The sequence below is a fragment of the Schistocerca piceifrons genome, chromosome X (assembly GCF_021461385.2).
Source record: "Schistocerca piceifrons isolate TAMUIC-IGC-003096 chromosome X, iqSchPice1.1, whole genome shotgun sequence".
Taxonomy (NCBI): Eukaryota; Metazoa; Arthropoda; class Insecta; order Orthoptera; family Acrididae; genus Schistocerca; species Schistocerca piceifrons.
The window spans coordinates 545,420,842-545,433,065 of record NC_060149.1 but is presented as its reverse complement, the minus strand read 5'-3'; the positions used below and the strand labels follow the sequence as shown (position 1 = coordinate 545,433,065).

At 39.5% G+C, this 12,224-nt stretch overlaps 1 protein-coding gene across 1 annotated transcript in view; it reads left to right on the top strand.

The window, feature by feature from the left end:
* The window catches only part of LOC124721781, a 524,867-nt gene that overhangs the window by 436,250 nt on the left and 76,393 nt on the right, over window positions 1–12,224 (top strand). The window contains exon 33 of the mRNA XM_047246895.1: window positions 8,023–8,085. Coding sequence (XP_047102851.1) covers window positions 8,023–8,085 — 63 coding nt within the window. The remainder of the gene's footprint in view (window positions 1–8,022; window positions 8,086–12,224) is intronic.

Here is a 12,224-nt window from a genome sequence, read left to right as displayed (position 1 = left end):
AAATGTTTATGCTCCTTACACCAAGCAAGAAGTTGTCTGGTATTTTCCGACATCATGTGTGGCTTATGAGCAGCCGCTCGGTCACGAAATCCAAGTTTTCTCACCTACCTAACTATTATAGTACTCGACTCTCTTCAACTGTCTGCAGTCCCTGTCAGTCAGTAGATGAGGTCTGCCTCTACATTTTTGTGCTGTACATGTCCCTTCACGTTTCCATTTCACTATCACATCGGAAACAGTGGACCTAGGGATGTTTAGGAGTGTGGAAATCTCGAGTACAGAATGTTCTACCACATTCGAAGTCCATGAGTTCCGTGGAGCACCCCATTCTGCTTTCCCACAATGTCTAATGACTACTGTGGGTACTGATATGGAGTACGTGGAAGTACTTTTGGTGGTGGCTGGATACTTTTGATCACATAGTGTATTTCTCCATTGTCAGTTGTTGATGACAATCCAGATTGCTTGAAAGGAGCAAAGTATTTCTGAACTAATGACATATAGACAGGCTATTGGAAAACTGAATTTGATCAGGCTGACATGAGAAAGATTTCCATCAAAACTCCCGACAGTTTCTATGAGTTCAAAGTTATGCCTTTTGGACTATATAATGCACCAGCCAAATTAGAATATACAGGGTGGTCTATTGATAGTGACTATGCCAAATATCTCACGAAATAAGCATCAAATGATAAAACTACAATGACCAAAACTCGTCCAGTTTGAAGGAGGTAACCACATGGCGCTATGGTTGGCCCGCTAGATGGGGCTGCCATAGGTCAAACGGATATCAACTGCGTTTTTTTAAAAAGGAACCCCCATTTTTTATTACATGTTTGTGTAGTGCATAAAGAAATGTGAATGTTTTAGTTAGACCACTTTTTTTGCTTTGTGATAGATGGCACTGTAATAGTCACAAACGTATAAGTACATGGTATCACGTAACATTCCGCCAGTACGGACGCTATTTGCTTCTTGATACATTACCCGTGTTAAAATGGATCGCTTACCAATTGTGGAAAAGTCCGATATCGTGTTGATGTATGGCTATTGTGATCGAAATGGCCAACAGGCATGTGCTATGTACGTTATTTGGTATCCTGGATGACATCATCCAAGTGTCCAGACCGTTTGCCGAATAGTTACGTTATTTAAGGGAACAGGAATTGTTCAGCCACTTGTGAAACATCAACCATGACCTGCAACAAATGATGATGCTGAAGTAGGTGTTTCAGCTGCTGTCGCGGCTAATCCGCACATCAGTAGCAGACAAATTGCGCAAGAATTGGGAATCTCAAAAATGTCGTTGTAGAGATTGCTACATCAACATCGATTGCACCCATACCATATTTTTATGCACCAGGAATTGCATGACGAAGACTGAACATTGTGTACAGTTCTGCCACTGGGCACAAGAGAAATTGCGGGACATAGACAGGTTTTTTGCACGTGTTCTATTTAGTGATGAAGCATCATTCACCAACAGTGGGACCGAGCGAGGTGGCGCAGTGGTTAGACACTGGACTCGCATTCGGGAGGACGACGGTTCAATCCCGCGTCCGGCCATCCTGATTTAGGTTTTCCGTGATTTCCCTAAGTCGCTCCAGGCAAATGCCGGGATGGTTCCTTTCAAAGGGCACGGCCGACTTCCTTCTCCGTCCTTCCCTAATCCGATGAGACCGATGACCTCGCTGTCTGGTCTCCTTCCCCAAACCAACCAACCAACCAACCAACAGTGGTAATGTAAACCGGCATAATGTGCGCTATTGGTGAACAGAAAATTCACGATGGCCACGACAAGTGGAACATCAGTGACCTTGGCCAGTCAATGTATGGTGCGGCATTATGGGAGGAAGGATAATTGGCCTCCATTTTATCGATGGCAATCTAATTGGTGCAATGTATGCTGATTTCCTATGTAATGTTCTACCGATGTTACTACAAGATGTTTCACTGCACGACAGAATGGCGATGTACTTCCAACATGATGGATGTCCGGCACATAGCTCGCGTGCCTTTGAAGCAGTATTGAATAGCATATTTCAAGACAGGTGGATTGGTCGTTGAAGCACCATACCATGACCTGCACGTTCACCAGATCTGACGTCCCAGGATTTGTTTCTGTGGGAAACGTTGAAGGATATTTGCTGTCGTGATCCACCAACAACGCCTGACAACATGCATCAGCGCATTGTCAATGCATTTGCAAACACTACAGAAGGCAAACTACTTGCTGTTGAGAGGAATGTCATTACACGTGTTGCCAAATGCATTGAGGTTGACGGACATCATTTGAGCATTTATTTCATTAATGTAGTATTTACAGGTAATCACGCTGTAACAACATGCGTTCTCAGAAATAATAAGTTCACAAAAGGTGCCTGTATCACATTGAAACAACCTAAATAAAATGTTCAAACGTACCTACATTCTGTATTTTAATTAAAAAAACCTACCTGTTACCAACTGTTCGTGTAAAATTGTGAGCCATATCTTTGTGACTATTACAGCACCATCTATCACAAAGCGAAAAAAGTAGTCCAACTAAAACATTCATTTATCTTTACATACTACATGAATATGTAATAGAAAAGGGGGGGGGGGTCCTATTTTAAGAAATGCAGCTGATATCTGTACGACCTATGGCAGCGCCATCTAGCGGGCCAACCATAGTGCCATCTTGTTTCCTTCTTCAAGTTAGACGAGTTGCATTCTTTGTAGTGTTTTCATTTGACACTTATTTCGTGAGATATTTGGCCCGGTCACTATCAATGGACCACCCTGTATTATGGAGAACCTTCTTCAACAAGTTATATGGACAACATATTTGTGCTGTCTGAATGATACAGTCATTTTTGGAAGACATTTGAAGAACATCCGAGCCACCTGAGAATTGTGCTAAAGTGTATTCACATTGAAGGCCTCCCTCTTTCTGAAAGACTTCCTAATGGTCAGAAAAAAATAAGAAAAGAAAAAAAGGAAGAAAAGAAAAGAAAAAAAAAGCATTGGAGCATTTAGTTAATGGCAATGGAGTCAACCTGATCCATGGAAAATAAAAGCAGGCACAAGTTTTTCCACCTTCTTGGCACAACTGTGGTGTGAGAAGTTCCTTCAGGATGTGCTTATCCTACCCACACATGTCCATTGCATGAACTGCTGCAGGGAGATGCCAAATTTTCCTAGAATGTGGTGCAAGAAAATCTTGACTTTTCCTTAAGGAGGCATGAACATCACCTTCAGCCATAGCTTTTTATGACGGGAATACTGATCCAGAACTTCACACCAACACTAGCATTGATGGGTTAGGTAAATTTCTAGTACATGTTCAGGGAGGTGCCGAATAGGAGACAGCTTACACTTCCAGGGTTTCTCCTCCAAGTCTGAGATGAACTACTCTTAAATCAAAAGAGTGCCCTGAAATTGTTGGTGCCATGAACAAGTGCAGCTTCATTTGTTTGCAAATTACTCATGCTGATGGCGAACCAAGATTCTCTTTTCTAGATGACGAGCATGATGAATCAGTCAGGTTGACTGGCTGTATGTATGCTGACGCTTCAGGAGTATGGTGTCACAGTGGTGTACAAAACCACTTACAAACACAAGGATGCTGAGTGCCTTTAAAGGACTTCTTTTTTGAGTGGTGATCAGGCGTCAGACTTGTTTGATGGAGCATGCTATGAATTCCTTTCCTGTGGTGATCTCTTCACCTCAGAATAGCACTTGCACCTTATAGCCTCAGTTATTTGTTGAATGTTTCTCAATCTCTATCTTCCGCTGCTGTTTTTCCTTCTGCAGCTCCCTCTAGTACCATGAAAGTTATCACCAAATCTTGTAACTCATGTCCTATTGTCCTACATATACTTCTTGTTAGTGTTCTCCATACGTTACATTCTTCAACTGTTCTGTGGAGAACCTCCTGATTTTTTACCTTATTAGCCCACCAATTTTTTTACATTTTTCTGTAAAACCACATTTCAAGCACTTCGATTATCTTCTGTTCCGGCTTTTACACAGTCCGTGAGACACTATCGTACATAGCTGTGCTCCGAATGTGCATTCTCAGAAATTTCTTTCTCAAATTTAGGGCAGTGTGTGATACTAGTATACTTCTTTTGGCCAGGAATACCCTCTTTGTCTGTCCCGGTCTGCTTGTTAGGTCATCCTTGCTTTTCCCATCATGTGTCATTTTCCTTCTGAGGTATGAGAACTCCTTAACATAGTGATTATCAGTTTTGCATTGTATTCTCTTATCTGCAGCTTCTCATTACTTTGGTCTTTGTTTGGTTTACTCTCACTCCATAGTCAGTACTCATTGGATTGTTTAGTCTATTCAACAGATCCTGTAATTCATCAGCAAATCTTATCACTGACTATAAGTCACCTTGTTCTCTTTCCCCACCCCGCCACCCTTCTTGTCTCTGTTTATTTGATGTATATACTGATCAGTAGATGTGAAACATTATGTCTCAATCTTACACTCGTTTTAATCTGAGCACTGCTTTCTTTGTTTCCAGTTTTATTGTTCCCTCTTGGTTCTTACACAAATTGTGTATTACCCATCTTTTCCTATAACTTACTCCTAGTTTAAATGAAAATGGTTAGTCGTGGTGGATGGATAAATTGATTTCAGAATTGTCTATTTTTCTCAGAATTTGGAACATCTTACACCATTTTACAGTGTCTAACACTTTTTCTTTGTTGGCAGATCCAATTAATATGCTTTGATTTTTCTTTGATATTACTTTGATTGTCAAGGATGTCGGGGCTGCCCCCATTTTACCTTTCCCTTTCCCAATGCTGAACTGATTGTCATGTAATAGATCCTCAGTTATCTTTTCCATTCTTCTGTATATTACTCTTGTTACTCTGATTGTCCAATAGATCCCACACGTATCTGCACTTGGTGTCTTGGGAAATGGATATGTGTAGGTGATAATTTTCCCAAAAGGCTGATGGTATGCAACCAGGATCATAGACTCTACACACGAGGATGATAAGCAATTTTGTTGCCACTTGTGCAATGATTTTAGAATTTCTGATGGAATGTTATCTTTCCCTTCTGATTTATTTGATCTCAAGTCTTCCTAAGGTCTTTTAAATTCTAACACTAATATTGGATCCCTTATTTCTTCCATATTGATTTCAATTTCTTGTTCTGTCATGTCATCACATAACTCCTCCCCCTCATAGAGCATTCTGTGTACTCTTTCCATGTATGTCCTCTCTCCTCTGTATTCAACAGTGGAATTCCCATTGCACTCTTAATGTTGCCACCCTTCCTTTTAATTTCAGTGGAGCTTGTTTTGACTTTTATATATGCTGAGACAGTCCTTCTGATGATCATTTCTTTATCGATTTCTTCATATTTTTTGTTCAGCCATTTTGCGTTTGCTTCCTGGCACTTCCTGTTTCTCTCATTTCTGAGTGATTCTACAGCTCCGCAGCATACAACAAGGTGTAGCAGTTAACATCACTGGCTGGCATCTGGTTGATTGCGAGGCTGAACCTGACCACCAGCAATTACTTGAATTTACTATTTATTAATTCTAGTTCCCAAAATTTCTTATGTTTGCATATTCTGAAATATTCAACAGTTTTGTAAATAGCAGCATTTCTGATCAATGATTTTTATTTCTATCCTATCCATACATGGGTGTCCGCAATAAACTTGCTTACAGTGCAAAGTGATGTTCTTCATTGACAATGCTGCAAACATATTGCAACGTAATTGTGGTTACGAATTGACAATGTGCCACTGGTGAATTTATTAATGTATGACAATGAGGGGAATAAAGGAAAAGCCTAGAAGAAGATTGGAAGTCAGTAAAAAATTCAAATGATATTTGTTTGTTGTGATAGATGTTCATGGTGGTTGTAATTAAGAACTTGCAAAAGACAAGTAATGAATAAACCACAGAAAGAAACAGATATTTAATTCCCACATGAGAGAATAAAATTCATTAATTGCCTACCATATTTTCATTTCAGGTTAGAAACACTGCTCACTGTGGACAACCATCTGCATCCACAGACAGTCTGGAACTGCACTAGAGATACTGTTCCACAGCTTATAGAAAAGCATATTGTATGCCAATTAGATGTATAAATTATATTTATTCAAACACTTTTGGTTCTTTCAACCATCATTAACTGGAGGAGAAAATGATTATATCTGTTGGTTTAGAATAACATATTTCTCACAGAAGACACTTTCATATACCAACTGTAGCATTGGAAAAATTAAAATGCATCATAATCAGATTTTGACACACTTGTAAAAAGCACTCATGCACTCCTGACTATTAACTATCAGGATGACATATGTACTTTCAATAAGTTTTTTAAGAGTTTGTCAGAATTGGATTATGTTGCATTTTCTGTTTTGCCAATGCTGCGTGTGGTATGTGAAAGTGTCTTCTATGAGAAATATACATTTCTAAGCCAGCAGATGTTGTAATTTTTTCATCCAGTTGATGATGGTTGAAACAACTGAAATGGATGGAGTAAATAAATATATATAGCATTTTTTCCAAATAAACATGCTTCTGTATAAATATTGTTCTATTGTAACCAGTTACCTACATAAACTAATTTCACAATTGTCTACAGCACCTTTCAAATTGTAGGCCATGGAATCTTCAGTTGTCATGACACAGCTTATGCACTGCTTGGAGCCTCCACAATTCATCCAGCATTCTCAGTGATTTCAACACTAACATCTTCAACAATTTGTGGTGTAATTGGCCATCAGCTTCTCCCAGGAGTAACTCCCAAATCACCAATTAATTCGAGTTTTTGAATCATGTTCATGAAAAGCAAATATCTCCGTATTCCTTCAATGGATCAATAGTCATGAACAGCAGCAGCAGTATTGCCACTGTTTTGGTAGAGTCGCTTCTGAGAAAGCCTTCCTGACATTGTTCAGACCCATGATGACTGACTGCAACTATAAAGCAAGCTGATGATTATGTTTCAATCCTGTTGACATTCCAGTGCCAGTGCCTAACAGCAAGTTATGACACCTGCACTACTAACCGTGCAAATCCTGCAGCACACAGTCGGCACATCATTCTTATAAAGTTGGGCACCCATATGGTAAATAGTGTTAAGTCTACTCTGGCTTGTAAGAGAAAGTGTAATTATTAGCACCCAGTGTTTGTACAGTCAAGAGAATGCTTCAGGCAGGAAATCTTGAGAGTTTATTTAAAAAATTCAAGTGATGTGTAAGATTAATTTTTTGTGAGAATTTACTGCTACCAAGTTTAGAGTTAAATAATAAAATATTAATGCAAGTAGGAAATTAAAAGAAAGAGTTCTTAAAATGAATTTTACATAATTGGGTAGAAAGTACTAGACACAAATTTAAAAGATATTTTGTTATTTAGGTCTTTGTGTTTTTGTTAGCGTGTTTGTCCTCTGTTTCTGATGAAGATGTTATTGATAGGATATGAAATACAGACCTTCCTTCCTTCAGTTGCCAGTAGCCAATTTTAAATATTCTGGGCAATGACATGTCAAGCACCTTAGTGTACTGTGAATATAGCTTGTACTTGTAAATTTGCATGTTACACATATATATTGAGATGAGAGTACAGAGAGGCTTTAGGAATCCTAGTTTGTCTCTGAAGTTTTTGTGCCATTACAATGATTTTGTCTTTCATATTTCTGTCATGAACATAAGCAATTTAATGTGAATGAGTGGTGTGAACACTGAGCATCACATTTGGATTATGTTCAGTAGTTAGAAAGATTGTTAAGGCTGTCGAGTACTTCCCTTCGTGGGGACAAGTCTTGCTACTGATGATAGAGAAAATTGTTGCAGAAAATAACAGCTGTGGGTCTTAACTTTGGCCCATCTATTTTTCTTTCTCTAATTTTAACCTTCGTTTGTTTAGTTTCAATTATGGATTACTCTTACCTGGAAAGGTAATTGATTATCCCAAAATTGTTGCTTTTATGCAGTATTGTGAGTACTTCCCTCACTACTTGTCTGAAATATCCCATCTACTTCTCTGATTACAGGAGTCAGTTCCTGTGACAAGACTACCGGATAGCGCTCAACCTTCAAAGGAAGACAGTAATGCTGTAAGTAATACAATTGCCAATTCAGTAGTTCAGAAACTGTTAACTAATTGTTATTTCTACATCTGCATTACATATACATTCTCCACACGCCACTGATGTGGCACTTTGCGACACAAAGTGGCAAGGGGGATCCTGAACATACATCCACAGTACTGTCCTTTCTGACAAGGTTGTTCACAGAATAATGGTGACCCTTACACTGGAGTTCTTCAGCAGCTTTTGCTGCTGGTTTTTGATACATAATTTAAGCAGTGGCTTGTATCAGACGTAAGACCCAGGAAATTTTCAGCAGTATTCATAGACGTCAATCCTAGACCATGGTGATCATTTATATGAATATCAAGAATAGAAGTTAATTCAGTATCAGTTGCTGTGACACTTTCTTCTAACATTTAAAAGATTAACTGTTCATTTTGCTTCAAGCTATATGGCATGCGGTGTCGTGTAGAGGTTAGGAGCACTGGTTTGCATGCTCTGAGTTGTCAGTTCAAATTGATCTCCAATAGTTAATCCTCATTTATTATTTATCATTTCTGGAAGGTTCTTGAAATTTCTTATGTTTGTAATGTTTGCATATTGTGGAATATTTGGTGTTTCTATGAAAGAGTTCACTTCTGTTCTCTCTGCACATTGGAGTATACAATAAAAATGCTGTCAGTGCTAGGTGTTACATTTTACTGAAGATGCAACTTTTGAATTTGGGCAGTGTGACATTGTTTGGTGGAGATGTCGATTACTTCAAAATATGTACATCACCAGAATGTAAGCAGTACATCATACCCATGGTCTATATATTCAGGAAACCAATCGATTCCAAAAGAACAGGAAGTCAGGCATCCAACAATGTTTTCTGGATTTCTAGTCGGGTCATGACTAAATGGTTGAAGGGGCTCACTAAGTCTGCAAATACAACAAGTGGGATGACACTATGAGCTTGGCAAATGTGTACTTCTACTTGAGTTCAGAGTCCCAAGAAGAATGAAGAGGAGTGTGGTAGTTGGGATAAAGGCCATGCCAAACTGAAGAAAACAGTTGGTGACAATTACCAGCAACTCTACCTAGTGGGAGAACAATTGCAAAGCAGGTGGCACTGGCATGCAGAAATGACAGTCTTACATACAGAATATTATGGCCCTTTGCTACATTGTAAATATGAATATAAAAGAAGCTGACAAAACCACACACTTTGCAGAAGGTGTGCTGTTCTTGTGATAAAGGATGTGATAACAACAGAAGAATTTATGAAGTGGTGTTAGAGAATTGAGGGAATGCAGAGAAAAGAGTCAGACAAATGAATTATGTCTTGACTCGCGAAAGTGGTAACTGTTGCAGCTGTGGCAAACCCCCACGATCTTGCCTCTCATATATACTCGGTAGTGAGAGAGTGGATTCAGCATTTTATGACAGCCAGAACTGTGAAACTAAGTACACAAGAGGTAGCAGCGATATACCCTGTCCCCATGTGAGGCCGATGTAGAGTATTTTAAAACAGAAGTTTATCTATTTTTAGTACCAATCTGTGCCACCACTCAAACGTGTCAGTAAGAATTGACTCGGCCAACTTAAACTTAAGTCATAGCCATGACATGACAACCCAGCACCCGACAAAAGCAAGTACAATCATCTCCTTAGCTAAGTATGATGTCCTGCAAAAGAACTGACATGTGGAGAACAGACGATACAGGACAGTTTGTTTCCATTGTTTCCGCACTGTACACGTGGTATGCTTCTGGAGAGAAAAATACATATTCAACAACTATTACACCACCAACTATCAGCCATCACAACAGTTCTATTCACATCATTAAGCTGTAGATGATTATAGTGAACAGTGGGACGAAGCCCATTATCATATCTTGGGTGAGATTGTTCCCCAACATTCCATAGCCACTCCCAGTTGTTGTAGAGTGGTACCAGCCACTCACCTAGTCACTGAATTCAGGAAAACTAATTGAAACGAGCATCTGTGGAGGTGAATCCACCATAAGAGGGAACCCTCCATGGATAACAGTCACTAAGATGTCAGGAAATGTGATGGAAGTCATCATCGATGGCCAACCTATCTAGGAGCTACGCAACTCAAGAGGTTTGTTTCTCTGTAATGTTGAATGCTTCTCATTGCCAGCTGAAGAAGTTGTATTCTGTGATATGAATGCAATTGCGTTGATACTTGTAAATGGGAAATATGCCCAGCTAAGAGAAACATGTTTTGCAAGAATAACTATCACTGACGGAACACAGTCCTTCACATTTGTTGTGTCAACAGAATGTAGTCATAATATCATTCTTGGATGGTACTTCTTGCAGGCATCACGAAGCCATTCCAGCAAGTACATAATAAACATTGCTGTGGATGTGTGTTGTTGAAGCATTTTTATCCCACAATGATCAACAACAAGAGTTCAAGTCACCAGGCTAGATACCCGCTTGTACTGTGAAGCCTTAGCCAATTGCAAAAAGGTACTCGGGTCCAAAAAAGGAATCTACATGATGGTGACGATCGTAAGTACTGCAGGTGTTCAACGAGAACTTAGTCTCACTAACTGTGATAAATTGCCACAACTCATCCCTAACAAGAGCAGCCAAAGCTGTCCCAGGTGGGCAGCTGAGTGCCATTGATGAAAAGAGTCATGCTGTTCTATGACTCTGGACAATGCAGGGGAGGAAGCTACCGTCGAATTACCTATGGGATCTGGCGTGAGGAAAGAACAGTGTCAGCGAGTGATAATAGTTTTGTGTTAGTTTTCGAGTGCTTTCAATTCCGGAGTGGAAAACAGACAGGCATAATGTGCTAATGGTAAAACACCATTTTAAGACTGGGACTCATCCTTCACTTAGCCAGCAGTCATATAGTGTGTCGCCAGTTGAATGACAGATAACACAGCTGGAGTGGAGAAGGTACTGCAACATTTTATCACTAAACCTTCAGAGAGTCCTTGGTTCTCTCCCATGTGAGTAGTGAAAAATACACATGGCACATGGTGTTCCTGCATTGTGTACTAACCATTGAACTATATCAAGAAGAAATACAGCTATCCATTCCATCCTTAAGGAGGCATGAACGTCATCTTCAGTCATAGCGCTTTTTTACAAGAATGCAGATCCAGAACTTCACACCAACACTAACATTATGGGTTAGGTGAATTTCTACTACATCTACAGGTAGGTGCTGAAAAGGTGATAGCTTAGGCATCCAGAGTTCGCTCCTACAAGACTGAGATGAACTACTCTTCAACCAAAAGAGTGACCTGAAGTTGTTTGGGCTATGAACAAGTGCAGCTTTACTTATTTGCGAATTACTTGTGCTGGTGATGAATCAAGATTCTCTTTTCTAGATGACTAACATCATGAATCAGTAGGGTTGACTAGCTAGATGGATACCGAGGCTTCAGGAGTACGGTGTCACAGTGGTGTACAAAAACAGATACAAACACAAGGATGCCTAGTGCATTTCAAGGATTTTTATTAAAGTGGTGATCTGGTTTTGATGCAGCATGCTATGAATTCCTTTTCTGTGGCTATCTCTTCATCTCAGAATAGCACTTGTACCTTATATTGAATGTGTCTCAATCTCCATCTTCCAGTGCAGTATTTACCCTCTACAGCTCCCTCTAGTACCGTGAAAGTTATTGGCCAATGTGATAACTCATGTCCTACCATCCTGTCCCTTCTTCTTGCTAGTGTTTTCAATATGTTCCATTCTTCATCAATTCTGTGGAGCACCTCCTCATTCCTTACCGTATCAGTCGACCAAATTTTCAAGTTCTGTAAAAATACATCCCAGACACTTTGATTCTCTTGTGTTCTAGCTTTCGCACAGTCTATAATTCAATACTATATAAAAATATGCTCCGAATATACATTGTCAGAAATTTCTTCCTCAAATTAAGATCAATGTGTGATACAGGTATACTTCTTTTGACCAGGAATACCCTCTTTGTCTCTGCTAGTCCGCTTGTTAGGTCCTCCTTGCTTCTTCTGACGTGTTATTTTCCTTCCGAGGTAGGAGAATTCCTTAACATAGTGATCACCAGTTTTGATGTTAACAAGCTTTTTGTTCTCATATTGCAACTTCCCACTACTTTTGTTCCTCTTTGGTTTACTCGAAGTCCATGTTGAGTACGTATTGAAATGTTTAT